Below are 12,455 nucleotides of genomic sequence, written 5' to 3'. Positions count from 1 at the left end.
GTAAGGAACCTTCACAATTTTAGGAAGAAAAATGAAATAGGATATATATCTTAACAAGGAAAGGCTGGGTCTTCTTCTTAGTCTCCACTTCCCTATTTTGGTGAGGCTCTGAGTAAAAAAGAAAAAAATAGTGCAGAGGCAGTCAGCCTCCATAGCCAGCCGTGAGTTCTCTCTGGCCATTCCTCACCATTGCCTTCTTCAGATCCCTCTCCTTATCACTTCCCTTTCTTGGAACTATTTCTTCTTTTGATCAAGTTCAGCACATATTCCTTTCTTTCTATCTTCTTCTTCTTCTCATCATGTGCTAAATTATTCAATTGGGACACCGTACAATAGGAAGATGGTGAGGGGGAAGACGCAGATGAGGCGAATAGAGAACGCGACGAGCCGCCAGGTGACCTTCTCGAAGCGGCGGAACGGGCTGTTGAAGAAAGCCTTCGAGCTCTCGGTCCTTTGCGATGCCGAGGTTGCACTCCTCATCTTTTCTCCCCGAGGAAAGCTGTACGAGTTCGCGAGCGCCAGGCAAGTCGTCGACTACAATATATGTCCTACTTATGCTCTAATTAATTTTTCCCTCCTTTTTTGTTGACTCGATCTTGCGGAATTGGAGCTCTCGTCGATTTCATTAGTTCCTTCGGATGAGTAAGATATTAATTTAAGCGGTCCATTATCAATATGATGAGATATAGTTGATTGGGCTAATCATCTGTTGATTTTCACTTGGAAAGCAGATTTTGCTCATGTCTTAGGGTTTGATTGTCCTCCCACCATATAGACAAGAAAGAACAAATTGAGAGCACAATTTGCATCTAATTTATCTCATTGATTTGCTTCTAATTGATCTCACTGATTTTCTCTCCTTTTCCAATGTAAATATGTCAAATTTATCGTAGCCAATTGATGGACAATTTCTCGAGTAAATTCATCGAAGAATCCCAACTAAGTCAATCCTGCAGCTATTTCTAAGTTTTCATAAATTAGCTTCAGCATGATCAACGAACAACCTAAACAGCAGGTCTTGAAAGAGGGTGTGATTTCCATTCCATCTCGGTTTCCCTCAAATCAGAATCTCAGGTTTGTTTCTTTTGTTAATGCCGTTTTCGAATGCACGACTTAAGAATGTGTCAAACATTGATATGTCTCATCGATTCAATCACTTCATTTTTTCACTCGATCTTTCTCTATCCTATCAAGCAGGGGGGCAATAGTACAGTTGATTTACAGAAAAAAAGAAAGAGTACACTTGAAAATATTTCAGGGAAAGATACACTTAGTTTCCCTTCAAATCTTTCAAAATTTAAACATTCTCTCTCAAAGTTTTTGGTATCACATTTATGGTTGATCTTTATTCTATACATTTCATTGTTAATCATCAAGTTCTCCTTTGAAGAAACTTGTTCCTGAAAATGTACTCATACTTCTTTCCCTTATTCCTTCAAACACCGCTCATTAAATTTCATATGGTTTTGTTAAATCAGCAAGAATAAGGTCTGAAGTCTCCTATGTTCATGAATTTCCTATGAAATAATTTTATATAATCACCTCATATATTGTTTTATTAATTCTTAGTTAGTGGAATAGAAAATTTCATAACATTGTAATAAGTACAAATACTTGTTAAATCATGGGGGGAAAATGTACTTGTTAAGCAAGTGGCAAGGATTTCTTTTCTTTTTTTTACCCTTTTTGAAAGGCTTTACGTACTATACATGTTTTTGATGATTGGGAAAAGCCATTAAATTGTACTTCCTCTTGTTATATATCTATATATATACAGTAAATATTATGTTATGTGATGTATGTTGTTTTTGATGTTTTATACACATTCCTAGAAATTCTTTCCAATTAATAATTTCAATCTATTAGCTATGCATCTATTTGTCTCTGGTGAGATAATGCTCGGATATATTTGAACTTAAATTGGAGGGAAGGTGTGGCAAATGATTCATCGATTTTAGTATATATGTGTTTATTTTCTTAGGAGTCCAGCGTGAATTGAAGCCAATTTTCGTGCCCCTGAAGATACTCCTATGTTGTATTTACTATACCCCATTTTTTCGATTCGTTTAACCGAAATCTACATAAAAATTAATCAGGTTTGGCTATGTTGGATGCAATTTTTAAGAGTCAAACGTAAATTGACGTCAATTTTTGTGAATTTTTAGTTTTGTGAATTTAATTTTCAATTATTTTTACTATTTAAATTATTTTAGTTATTTTACTGAATTTTATTTAGTTATTTTAGTATTTTATATTTTTAAAAATATTTATGATTAAAGATAAGTGAACTGTGGGTAAATGGATTATAGTAAGTCACTAATCAAATCGGTTGTTGGCTATACACCGAATTGAAGTAGAATTGATCCTCAACCTACATCCTCGATTTTTTTTTAACCGAGCGTACACACCCTCGGGGATTTGTGGATGAGCAAACATTTGAGGATTTAATTAAAGATGAATGATAATGGTGTTTTTGTTTTTCACCTATCCTCTATTGTGGTTAAGGACTTAAATCAAACAAATTAATACTAAATGTTTTGGGAATATACATGAAAAGAAGAATAATGTTACCTATTTCTTATTGGGCCAAGGATTTAAATCAAACAAATCAAAAAGTTTTGGGGAATATAAATGAATAAATAAAAGAATGTAAGTCTATTATGGGAATTAGTTTGCAAAGAAGTTTATTATGGAAAATATTTTGCAAAAGAAATCTAATTTGGGCAAAAACTCCTAGCTCAGAGTCATTTATGGCGGTTTTGTTATTTTTCCAACAATAATTAATAAAGGTTAATGACAAAAAAACACAAACTTTTAACATTTTAACAATTCCAGCAGGAATTTTTTTCCTCAACCTAAAAATGCACAAATTTTCGATCTGATAACAATTATAATACGACATCAAAATTTTCATTAATTTGGATAGGATCAAGGCCACAGAGAGCGCCGACGACCCCAATCGGGGTCGGTGGCCGGAATTGAGGCCCCCACCCCCCGAAAATTGGGAGAATCCTCAAATTGAGGATTCTCTTGATTCCGGCGAGTGGAGCCACGGCCCCGGCCATTACCCACCGAATGGGGCCATTGGCGCCCTTAGTAGTCTTGATTCCGTCCAAATTAACGAAAAAATTTGACGTCGTGCTAGAATTGTTATCAAATCTAAAGTTTGTGCATTTTTATGTTAAGGAAAAAGTTCGTACTAGAATTGTTAAAATATGAAACGTTTATACTTTTTTGGTTATTAATCCTAATAATAACAATAATAATAATTTATACATTCAAATACTTTCCACCTGATCTGACCACAAGGATGTGGCTATATGACAATTAGCTTCGAGCAGACTTTAATTGCAATGTAGGAGTTCAAAATTCATCATAACTAATTCATGATCAGGGCCAGGCTGACTCTTAAATAAGAGTAATCTCAGCCAATAGGCTAAGGAAACTTGTGGTTCCATAAAAAAAAAAATCTACATGATCTCCCTTCTATATTTTTCTTTTTAGATGTATTGATGGAACTGGAATCGTTGGTTTGGTAGGGTAAGGTAGGGATATTAAGAGTTAAAAGATTTAAGAAAATTCTAAATAGGGGAATAATGAAAATTTTTTGGATTTATAAGATGTGTTCTATCACTTTTTGTTCTGATAAAAGTTTGACATGGTATTGGAGTAAGTTCTACAGGTCCGTGGCGATTCACATCTGATCAAGTCTGAGTGTGGAAGGAGTCCACCTAATATTTGGTCATCGAAGTACAGAAGAAAAAGCTTGTTTGGTGTTAGTTGTCACTACGCCGAGTATGGAAGTGGAAGTCCATCTCGTGGTCCATAAATCTTAGTGTGAAGGCACAGTTAAAAAATTAAGAAAATCCCATACCGGATAATCATTAAAGGAAACCCCTTGCTCCTAAGATGCATTCACCATCTTAGTATAACCTTTTGAATTAGACATATAACCCAACTGCTTATAATTCTAGGAGAAATTTGACTAGAAATATTCACTTGAAGTAAAAACAAACATACTTTTTTAATAAATCCTTATTCAAACTTGTCATTACCGAAATTGAAAATGGTCAGGAAAATTATAATAAGTAAATACTGAGTTATATTTGCATAGTTGCAATTTTAATGATCAATTTTGAAAATTATGCTCAAAATAATTTCATAGTTGCAGAATCGTCAACGTTAAATGATTGAATAAATTTTCTTAATATATGGTATTAATATATAAATTTGACGAGAAGGTTCTAACTTCTCAGTGTGGTCAAACATTCTATTTTGCATATTGATCCTTATATCTTTCAACCATTTTATGAAAATAAAAAATGTAATGCTATATCGATGTTCATATGAGATCAATGGCAGTTTTTGTTAATAGTTATTTTATACATTGTAAAATAATTTAAATTGTAAATAAAATATTTTATTGATATTAATTTTATATTCATAAAATGTATGGATTAACTATTAGAAAAAAAAACTGTATTGATATTAAAAAAAGTATATGAGTACATTGAAAGGATTAAAGATGGAATAATCCATAAATGCTTTTATAGTAGTACATATACATTATTATCTTAACTTGTATATACAATTTAGAATTATTTATTTACTCATAGAAATATAAATTACGGGACTAACAGTACACGGATAATAATACAGCTAGTCTAGTTTATGTTTTAACCGTAGACTGCAATAACTCATCAATACTCCCAATCGCAAAACCCTAGATCAGGAACAGTCTGATTCTAAGCTAGGTGAAACACAATCTTTATAGGAGCATACGCGATGTACCTACGCTACCTGCAGAAATCATATATGAGGAAGGCCAGCAAATCAAATAAGTATAAGAGGAGCCCAAATTTTTCTGGATACCCTTTAGTTAGATTGTAGACAAATTATTAGTGGAAGAATAAAAGAAATATTCAAAAGAAAAATAAAAAAGAGATCATATTGATGCATTACAAATTTATAGAGAAATTAAAACCAAAAAAAAAAAAATCCATTCTAAATTTAGTCAAATTAATAAGTCCTGTAAGAAGCCGTTGAAAGTGCGAAGGGGGAGAGTGCATAGAAAAATAGGAGATGAGTGGGAGTAAGAGTTAGTCAGTAGTTATAATGGTGAAATTTATTATCTGAACCCCAATTTAATGGTTTTCATTAATTAAATAATAAGTAGAATGGGCGATTTCGGATGAGACGAAAGCTGCCCTCGGTTTCATAATAGAAGAGTACTAGCTATGGTTCAAACCGTATATTTGGAATTGAGAAGAGAGCCTCATAGTGTTGCAGATATATACACATTATCAAAAAACATATAAATAAAAACTCGTAGTACTCCCATATGACGAACAAGTACGAATAGCTCGGCCCTCATTCTGGTTTCTGCTTATGAGATCGATGCTATAAGAGAAAGTAATCTAAAACCTCCATGGAAGCCAGCAAATTCTTCCTGAACCCATATGTACAGATAAAAAAATATCGTCATCAAGGCGTAAAATATCTTGATGGGCAATGACATGCGTATAACTGTAGCTCTCACGATGCCTATGAAAGGCCACATGTAGTTCTATTACCATTCATGGATGCTCACACTGTTAGTTTTCTTCTATCGATCAAATTAGGTTTTTCTAAATATGCAGCCGATGCACATCAAACTCCAAGCCATCGTTTTGTTATATGTAAAATAGATGTAGTTACATAACTTATCCTAAAAAAAAAATCGATGTAGTTATATAATATTGACGAATATATATAATTTTTTCTGCAGATATGTATGTATTTGATCTTAATTGTGTTGATTATGGAAAATTGCAGCATGAAAGAGACAATAGAGAGGTACAGGAAGCACACAAAAGACACTCGAATGGGGCAACCATCAATCGATGAAGACCTTGAGGTTCGTTTCATCTTATTAATTACCCATATTTTGTCTCTCTCCAATTTGCCGGTTACTTGATGCACGACTGATTTGATTTGAAGAAACAATGAGATTGGAGACAATGAGTTAAAGACGACTTTAATAAGATTGTGATTGGTTATCAAAGATCAGTTGATATGCAGTTTATAAGATGGTTGATGCATATAAGTACATAAACTGCAGAGGATAATCCTAGAATTCCATCTCTTTTCTGAGTTTGGGAAATTGTGGATTTTATAATCGTGGGATTTTGAAATACTACAACCATTTAGTCTAAAAGGTTAATCTTATTAGATACAACACGGTTTTATTATTTACACGGTTTAGTTATTCATTATTTCATATTAAGAATGGGAGTGGTATGATATATGCTGATAGAATAGGTTATGCAGACTATCCACAACTGAAATGCATCTCAAGATGCCTAATTCATAGAAGCATATTAACTCCTAGGGATAATCTTAGAATTCTAACTGTAATCTGGTATTGGAAGAGTGTAGACTTTTAAGAACAGTAGTGTTATCATATGTGATCAGAATTGGTTATATATGCTAAGCGATAGACGGGGGTTCTGACTGTACATTTATTCTGGAATTTTACCCTGTACCGTCCAAATATCCAGCACATCTTTCCAAAGTGCGATTAGGACATACCATAATGGGACTGGAATTTAGTAGTTCCCTGCTTTAAAATTCCGATTCGGGCCCAGGTGAGATCTAGTTTTCCGTACTCTGAAAGTATGATGTTCATGATTTGCTGAGGGTGTTTTGAGCATTGAATAGACTTTATAACGTGGATGTGGTTTAATATATATGTTGTTTGCTTTGTACCTTTATCGCTCTTGTTTATCATCCTTTTCTTCTCCCTGTTTGTGTTCAAGCTTGTAGTCCTTCGAGATCTCTATCCCCACTGCTCTCTCTCTCTCTCTCTTTTCCTTGTTCCGAGCATAAACGAAGGGGAAAAAATGCATAAAATCATGAATTTTCTGAATTTTTTCAGATTTATCGAAAATCTTTTACATCAAAGCACATATTTCATTTTGGTACTAGATCTTCCATGGAGTTAAATTTCTCTGTTAAATGCTGAAGTGGCTCCACATAAGAGCAGCCAACTCAGCCTTGAAAATTACATGAATTTTTCATTTCGTCAGGCCAACTTTCTAAGCTCATTTCTCTTTCTAGGAAGCTCCATTTTGAGGTGATCTTGGTGTCGTTAGAAAACTCTTACAATAGACAATATAAATCAAAAGCAATTAGACTTAAAAAGATAGATGAATTGAAGTGTAATTTTGAGGACAAAGTTAACTATTCGATCCTAAATGAATGAAATTTTGAAATCAATATCTTTCAAATAACCACTTAGGATTGGACTCATTTAATCCTGGGATGCTTCATGATGTATAGAATCCATATATATGATTTAGTTGATATATGGTTGCGATATTTTACTAGAACTCCACAAGCTATTTAGAACTTCGGAAGTTTATTTACTGTCTTTGGTTATGGACCTCAATTAAAGGACATATATTCTCAGAAAAAAGAAAAAAAGAAGAGACAGAGATTCTGCACACTGCAATGATTCCATAGGATTAAATGCCGTCGAAGTCTGAGTGGTCGTTTGAAAGCTATTGATTTTTAAAATTCCGGGGTCGATTTTGACGAATAGCTAATGATTTGCTCGAAATTCTCTTAAACTCTTTATCTTGTTTAAAGTCTATCGTACATAATTGATTGTGTAGTAAGAAATTTTCAATGACACCAAGATCACATGAGATGGAGATTTAAAAAAGGAGAAAGGTGCTCACAAAGTTGACCCGATGAAATAAACAATTTGTGTAATTTCAATTAGTATTTAATAGAAAAATTCAATGGCGTGGTAGATAAAGCATGAAAGTGAAAGTTTGTGCTTTTACACACAAAAAAAAAAGTTTTAAACTTTTGGTAAATCCATAAAATTGATAAAATTCATGATTTTATGAGATATATTCCAAATAAAAAGGAAAAATGATAAGGTTTTTCAAATTTCTTTTTTCTTCTTTCCGCTGGGAATCAAAATCATTTTATCATCAAAGAGAAAAGTTATGTAGCTACCAAGTCAAGTAATGGAACATGATGCCAATAGACATTTGATCGAGTCATTTCGTCTGGAGATTCTTGTAGATGTGATGTTATCTGTATTTGTCTTATAATAATATATTTGAATTGAATCTAACAGCTGTAGTTATTTCCCTACCTTTTTAACAGAATCTATTTGTCTATGAAAATTAGAGAGGTTTTTCGAAGATTACCTAAACTAAAACCATTTATTCTTTTGTAGTTTATACTTCAATGGGACCTCTGCTTTGCAATAGTAAATGATCTGTGATTAAATTCTTGTTATTGAACTTAATATATATCCTTTCACGGATTCCATAAAGTATTGATTGTTGAATTCATCCTTGGATTGACATCTAAAAAGTTCTGGTTGCAAAAGAATTAGTTAGGTTCGGTTCTCAGGATAGGACAGAGGAGATCATTTAACTCGGTATCGTCAAATCTATTTGAGGGATCCATATTTCGAAAGCTAATCCTAGAATACAACACTTGAATACTACTGTAATAGGAATATGTACATGACATAGTATCAATAAAATGCTTATTCAATGTTGAGAACTCTCTTTTAACCGAAAAAACAATATTCAGGAACTCTCCACAGTTGAGACTTTGAAGGACTAGTAGAATGAAGAAATTTATTCATACTCAGAAACCGATAAACTTCTTGAACTTTAATACATGAATTCTTAATACCGGAAACCATATAACAATATCTGTTAGATCCAATCCAATAACCTAAACTAAACCTAGGTGGAAATGGTTAGTTATCAGTAAAAAGCTGTGGAGTACACAACCACCTAACCTATTGTGATGTACCGTATGCATTCTTGTGGAACTTTGTTTTTGCTTTATTGATCACTAGTCGTGGAGTCCGTGTGTTGCACTAGATAGTTCCACTAGAATGAAAAGAAAATCTGAAAAAAAATTTGAAAGAAAAATTGCATTGCTTAACAGAAATATTGTCACTTATATTATATTTTGCCGATTACATCTATATTAATAATTGAACAACATTAAACTAAATTCGTATTAAAAAAATTTGAAATAAATAATGAAAATAAAAGAAAAGTTATATGTATTGTGTGGATGTTGCATCCATTAAAAAAAAAAGAAAATAACCATAAAAAATGAAACTCGACAATAAACTTTTAACTTTTTTCAAGCTCAATTCAAGGAATACCTTAGTTGGCGGAATGTCTCAGGCTGTGCTTTTTATAATGTTCCAGAAAGAACCTATAAAAAAAAATGTAATCTGATTTTTTGATCATTTCGGAAGATTTTATAACAAAAAATAATTTGATGATATTGTCTTCAATTGGATATCACCATAATATTCAAAAGGTTTTTTGGTATTCTTTTTTTTTGAAATGAAATATCATAATTGAATTTAGAAGATTTGGTTGATAATTTTAACTGAAAATAATTTAAAATGTAAAAAACTCAAAAAATGGAGAAAATTTCCTTCGGAAATTGAGCGTTTTGAAGTCATTTGGCCGGGTCCACTTCGTCCTTGCTTTCATAAATGGATATTGAATATGAAAAGGAACATATTGTTCGGGGAGACAACTATTAATGGCAGTCAATCGAAACGACGCCCGTTACCATATAGTTCATAACAACGAGACATGTTTTCTTGGTATGAATATTCTGCCATGTAGATCTGCTTACAGCTCGAATGCATCAACTCTTCTACTCAACAGTACTTTCTCGGTGAAGCTCTTACTGATAGGATACACACAGGCAACGTCACAAACTCCGACTTTTTCAATTCCGACTCCACGTTTAACATCGTATAGAAGATTCTATTCTCTTCTTCAATGACTGCAAATTTCAATTCCCTTGTCAATAATAAGAACCTCTTATCATTATCTCTCATAAGGTTATCTTTTCATCGTCGCCTGTTGTCTAGATAGATAATGAACTTCAAGTCGCCTTCAAATTAAATCATCTCAACCTTTGAGTTGACCCTTAGATAAATTTGTATTGTACCATGGCCTCTGTTTGACACATGGACATATTGAAAGGTAAATCACATGATGAAGGTATGAGGCCAATCTTGGGAAGGTAGACATCTCATCAGAAATCTCATGAAAGATAACCTTTTTGCTGTCAAAAGCATAAACCACTTTGTCAAATTGTTCCCTTTACCCTCAAATGACAAGAATGAAAAATATACATAGATTCCCGTCAATCTTCTACTTTTAATTTTACTCTGACAAGGCCCACTCCACACTGCTATACTAGTGACATTGTTATATCTGTACAACCCGAACATGAAATGTCACTCCAAGTGACTCACTAGCTAGTTTTAGTTTGCCGCAGAGAAGACTGCAAGTTACTTTCTCCTAACTCTAACTAATTGCCAGGATTGCATATCTGAACAATATGTTACTTATCGAAGCAAGAAAAAAGTGTTACAGATTACCAGTACGAGTGAATGTACTATTGAAAACTTTAAGATCAGTTGGCAGCCAATAGGTCTACTTACAAATGCATGGCATTTCATATGTGGGTGCAGCACTTGAAGGATGAAGCGACAAACATGATGAAGAAGATAGAGCATCTTGAGGATTCAAAAAGGTTTGACACATAACGTAATATGTATTTCTTGTATAATAATATATTTATGCCTGGGCACATAGATCTATATCTCTCCTGTCATTTTTTTGTTGCTTTATTAACACGAAATCAACAGGAAACTCTTGGGAGAAGGTCTAGGTCCCTGCACCATAGAGGAATTGCAGCATATTGAACAGCAGCTCGAACACAGTGTTAGCAGTATTCGAGCAAGAAAGGTCTGATTACTCACAACGAGACCTTGAATCAATAAATACGGTTTAATTTCTCAAGTATATGCATGTATACTTTAAATATCGATTTGTTAATGTTACGTTTGGTTTTTATTATTTGGCAAAATTTTCAGACGCAAGTTTACAAGGAGCAGATTGACAAACTTAAGGAAAAGGTAATTTCGATTTCTTGGCATGCTAAACCTTTTAATCTCCATATTCCTCCAAATTATATAACCAATCTTATGCCGTCAAGACCCATCATGATATAAAACATAGGAAAGAATATTCTCGCATAGATGACTCACACGATCTGGTAATTAATCTTCTCTTTAGAATGGAAAGGCAAATAGACAAACAGCAAAAACTATATGATACTCTTTGTAAGAGCATAACATTTATAAATTCATCAGAGTATGAAAATTTGTTTTTCTTGGACTCAAGCTGCTGACTTGTCTAGTTATTTCGAAATCCAGGAGAAAACGTTGCAGGCAGAAAATGCAGTGCTCTCAGAGAAGGTGAGTGCACCTTTAACAACTTTCTAATAAAGCTAGTCCTTTTTTCCTCTCTTGTAAACTTGGGGTCATGCTGAGCAAAAAAAAAAAAAAAAAAACAGCGCATCATGCACGATTTTGTGGGGCTCGGTATAATTTGGTAGACCAATACATCATCATCAGGAGTATGTATTATCTTCAGAAAACTGAGAAAAAAATTTCTTATGCATAAAGTTTGCAAGACTACTATAACAAATGCTTGCTGATAGGGAAGCAAACAAAAAGCATCGGTTCCTGGAAAATCTAAATCCCTATTTATTTAATGAAAGATAGCTGATGATTTATGATATGACTAGTAGCGATTTCTGCTGTAAATGTGCAAGATGGCTAGCAGTATCTGCTTAGAGTTTTTTTTATTCCTCTCTAAACTTTCTGCAACTTTGCGGTGGACAGTGTGGCAGAATCACCCCCACCCGAGTAGTGAGCGAACCAAGGGAAATACTGAGAGAGAGTAGCCCTAGCTCGGAGGTGGAGACCGAATTGTTCATCGGACCGCCGGAAACAAGATTGAGTCTCGTTCCTTTGTTTCCAAAATAGTTCCTGCATGCTTATGGTAGTGTTATAGCCAATTCAACCAGATTACACATTTTGGATGTTTGAAGCACAGCAACAAACTCCAATGGCCGGCAATAATGTATATTTATATGCTTATGTTCGGGGAATCTATCCTATCCTTTAAGACACCAACTGTTGGGATGCAATGCTTTCGGCTGTAATCATAATGTAAAAGTGCACTGATATATATCGTGCTTGTGATTTTCTTACTGTAATGTATATGTCTAGCAGTAGTCATCATCTTGAAAAGCATATGGCTATTGGCTAGAAACAGTTACCTATGTTCTTCGAAGGCCTCCTGTTGTACTTGAGTTTGCATCTTTTCTATTTTTTTTTCCTTTTTTCGGTTAATGCATCTTTTCTAGTTACTCCGAGGTTGCGTGTCTTCCTTTCCTCCATGGCATCTGATCAGATTGATTTTCTTACAGCCAAATATGTTTTTCTGTCATTTTCCTGTCTGTCGGCTAAGCTCAATTTTTCACCAAGATGAGCCAATTCTACAGTTACCGAATCCCCTCGGGCAGTTTCCTAGATTCCTCATTACTTC

At 33.7% G+C, this 12,455-nt stretch overlaps 1 protein-coding gene across 2 annotated transcripts; it reads left to right on the top strand.

Annotated features, from left to right (window-relative positions):
• Positions 1–12,219, top strand: LOC116192795 (MADS-box protein SOC1-like). 2 transcript variants are annotated; one of them, XM_031521480.1, is made up of 8 exons: positions 1–161; positions 337–522; positions 5,815–5,896; positions 10,529–10,590; positions 10,706–10,805; positions 10,934–10,975; positions 11,276–11,317; positions 11,747–12,219. In XM_031521480.1, the coding sequence occupies exons 2-8, from the start codon at positions 341–343 to the stop codon at positions 11,888–11,890; spliced, it is 654 nt and encodes a 217-aa protein (XP_031377340.1). In that variant the 5' UTR covers positions 1–161; positions 337–340; the 3' UTR covers positions 11,891–12,219. The 2 variants fall into 2 exon arrangements, with proteins under 2 accessions (XP_031377340.1, XP_031377421.1); XM_031521561.1 differs by having other exon boundaries at positions 11,260–11,317.
• The last annotated feature ends 236 nt before the right edge of the window (positions 12,220–12,455 follow it).

The sequence above is a fragment of the Punica granatum genome, chromosome 1 (assembly GCF_007655135.1).
Source record: "Punica granatum isolate Tunisia-2019 chromosome 1, ASM765513v2, whole genome shotgun sequence".
Taxonomy (NCBI): Eukaryota; Viridiplantae; Streptophyta; class Magnoliopsida; order Myrtales; family Lythraceae; genus Punica; species Punica granatum.
This window is presented reverse-complemented; position numbering and strand designations above follow the sequence as displayed.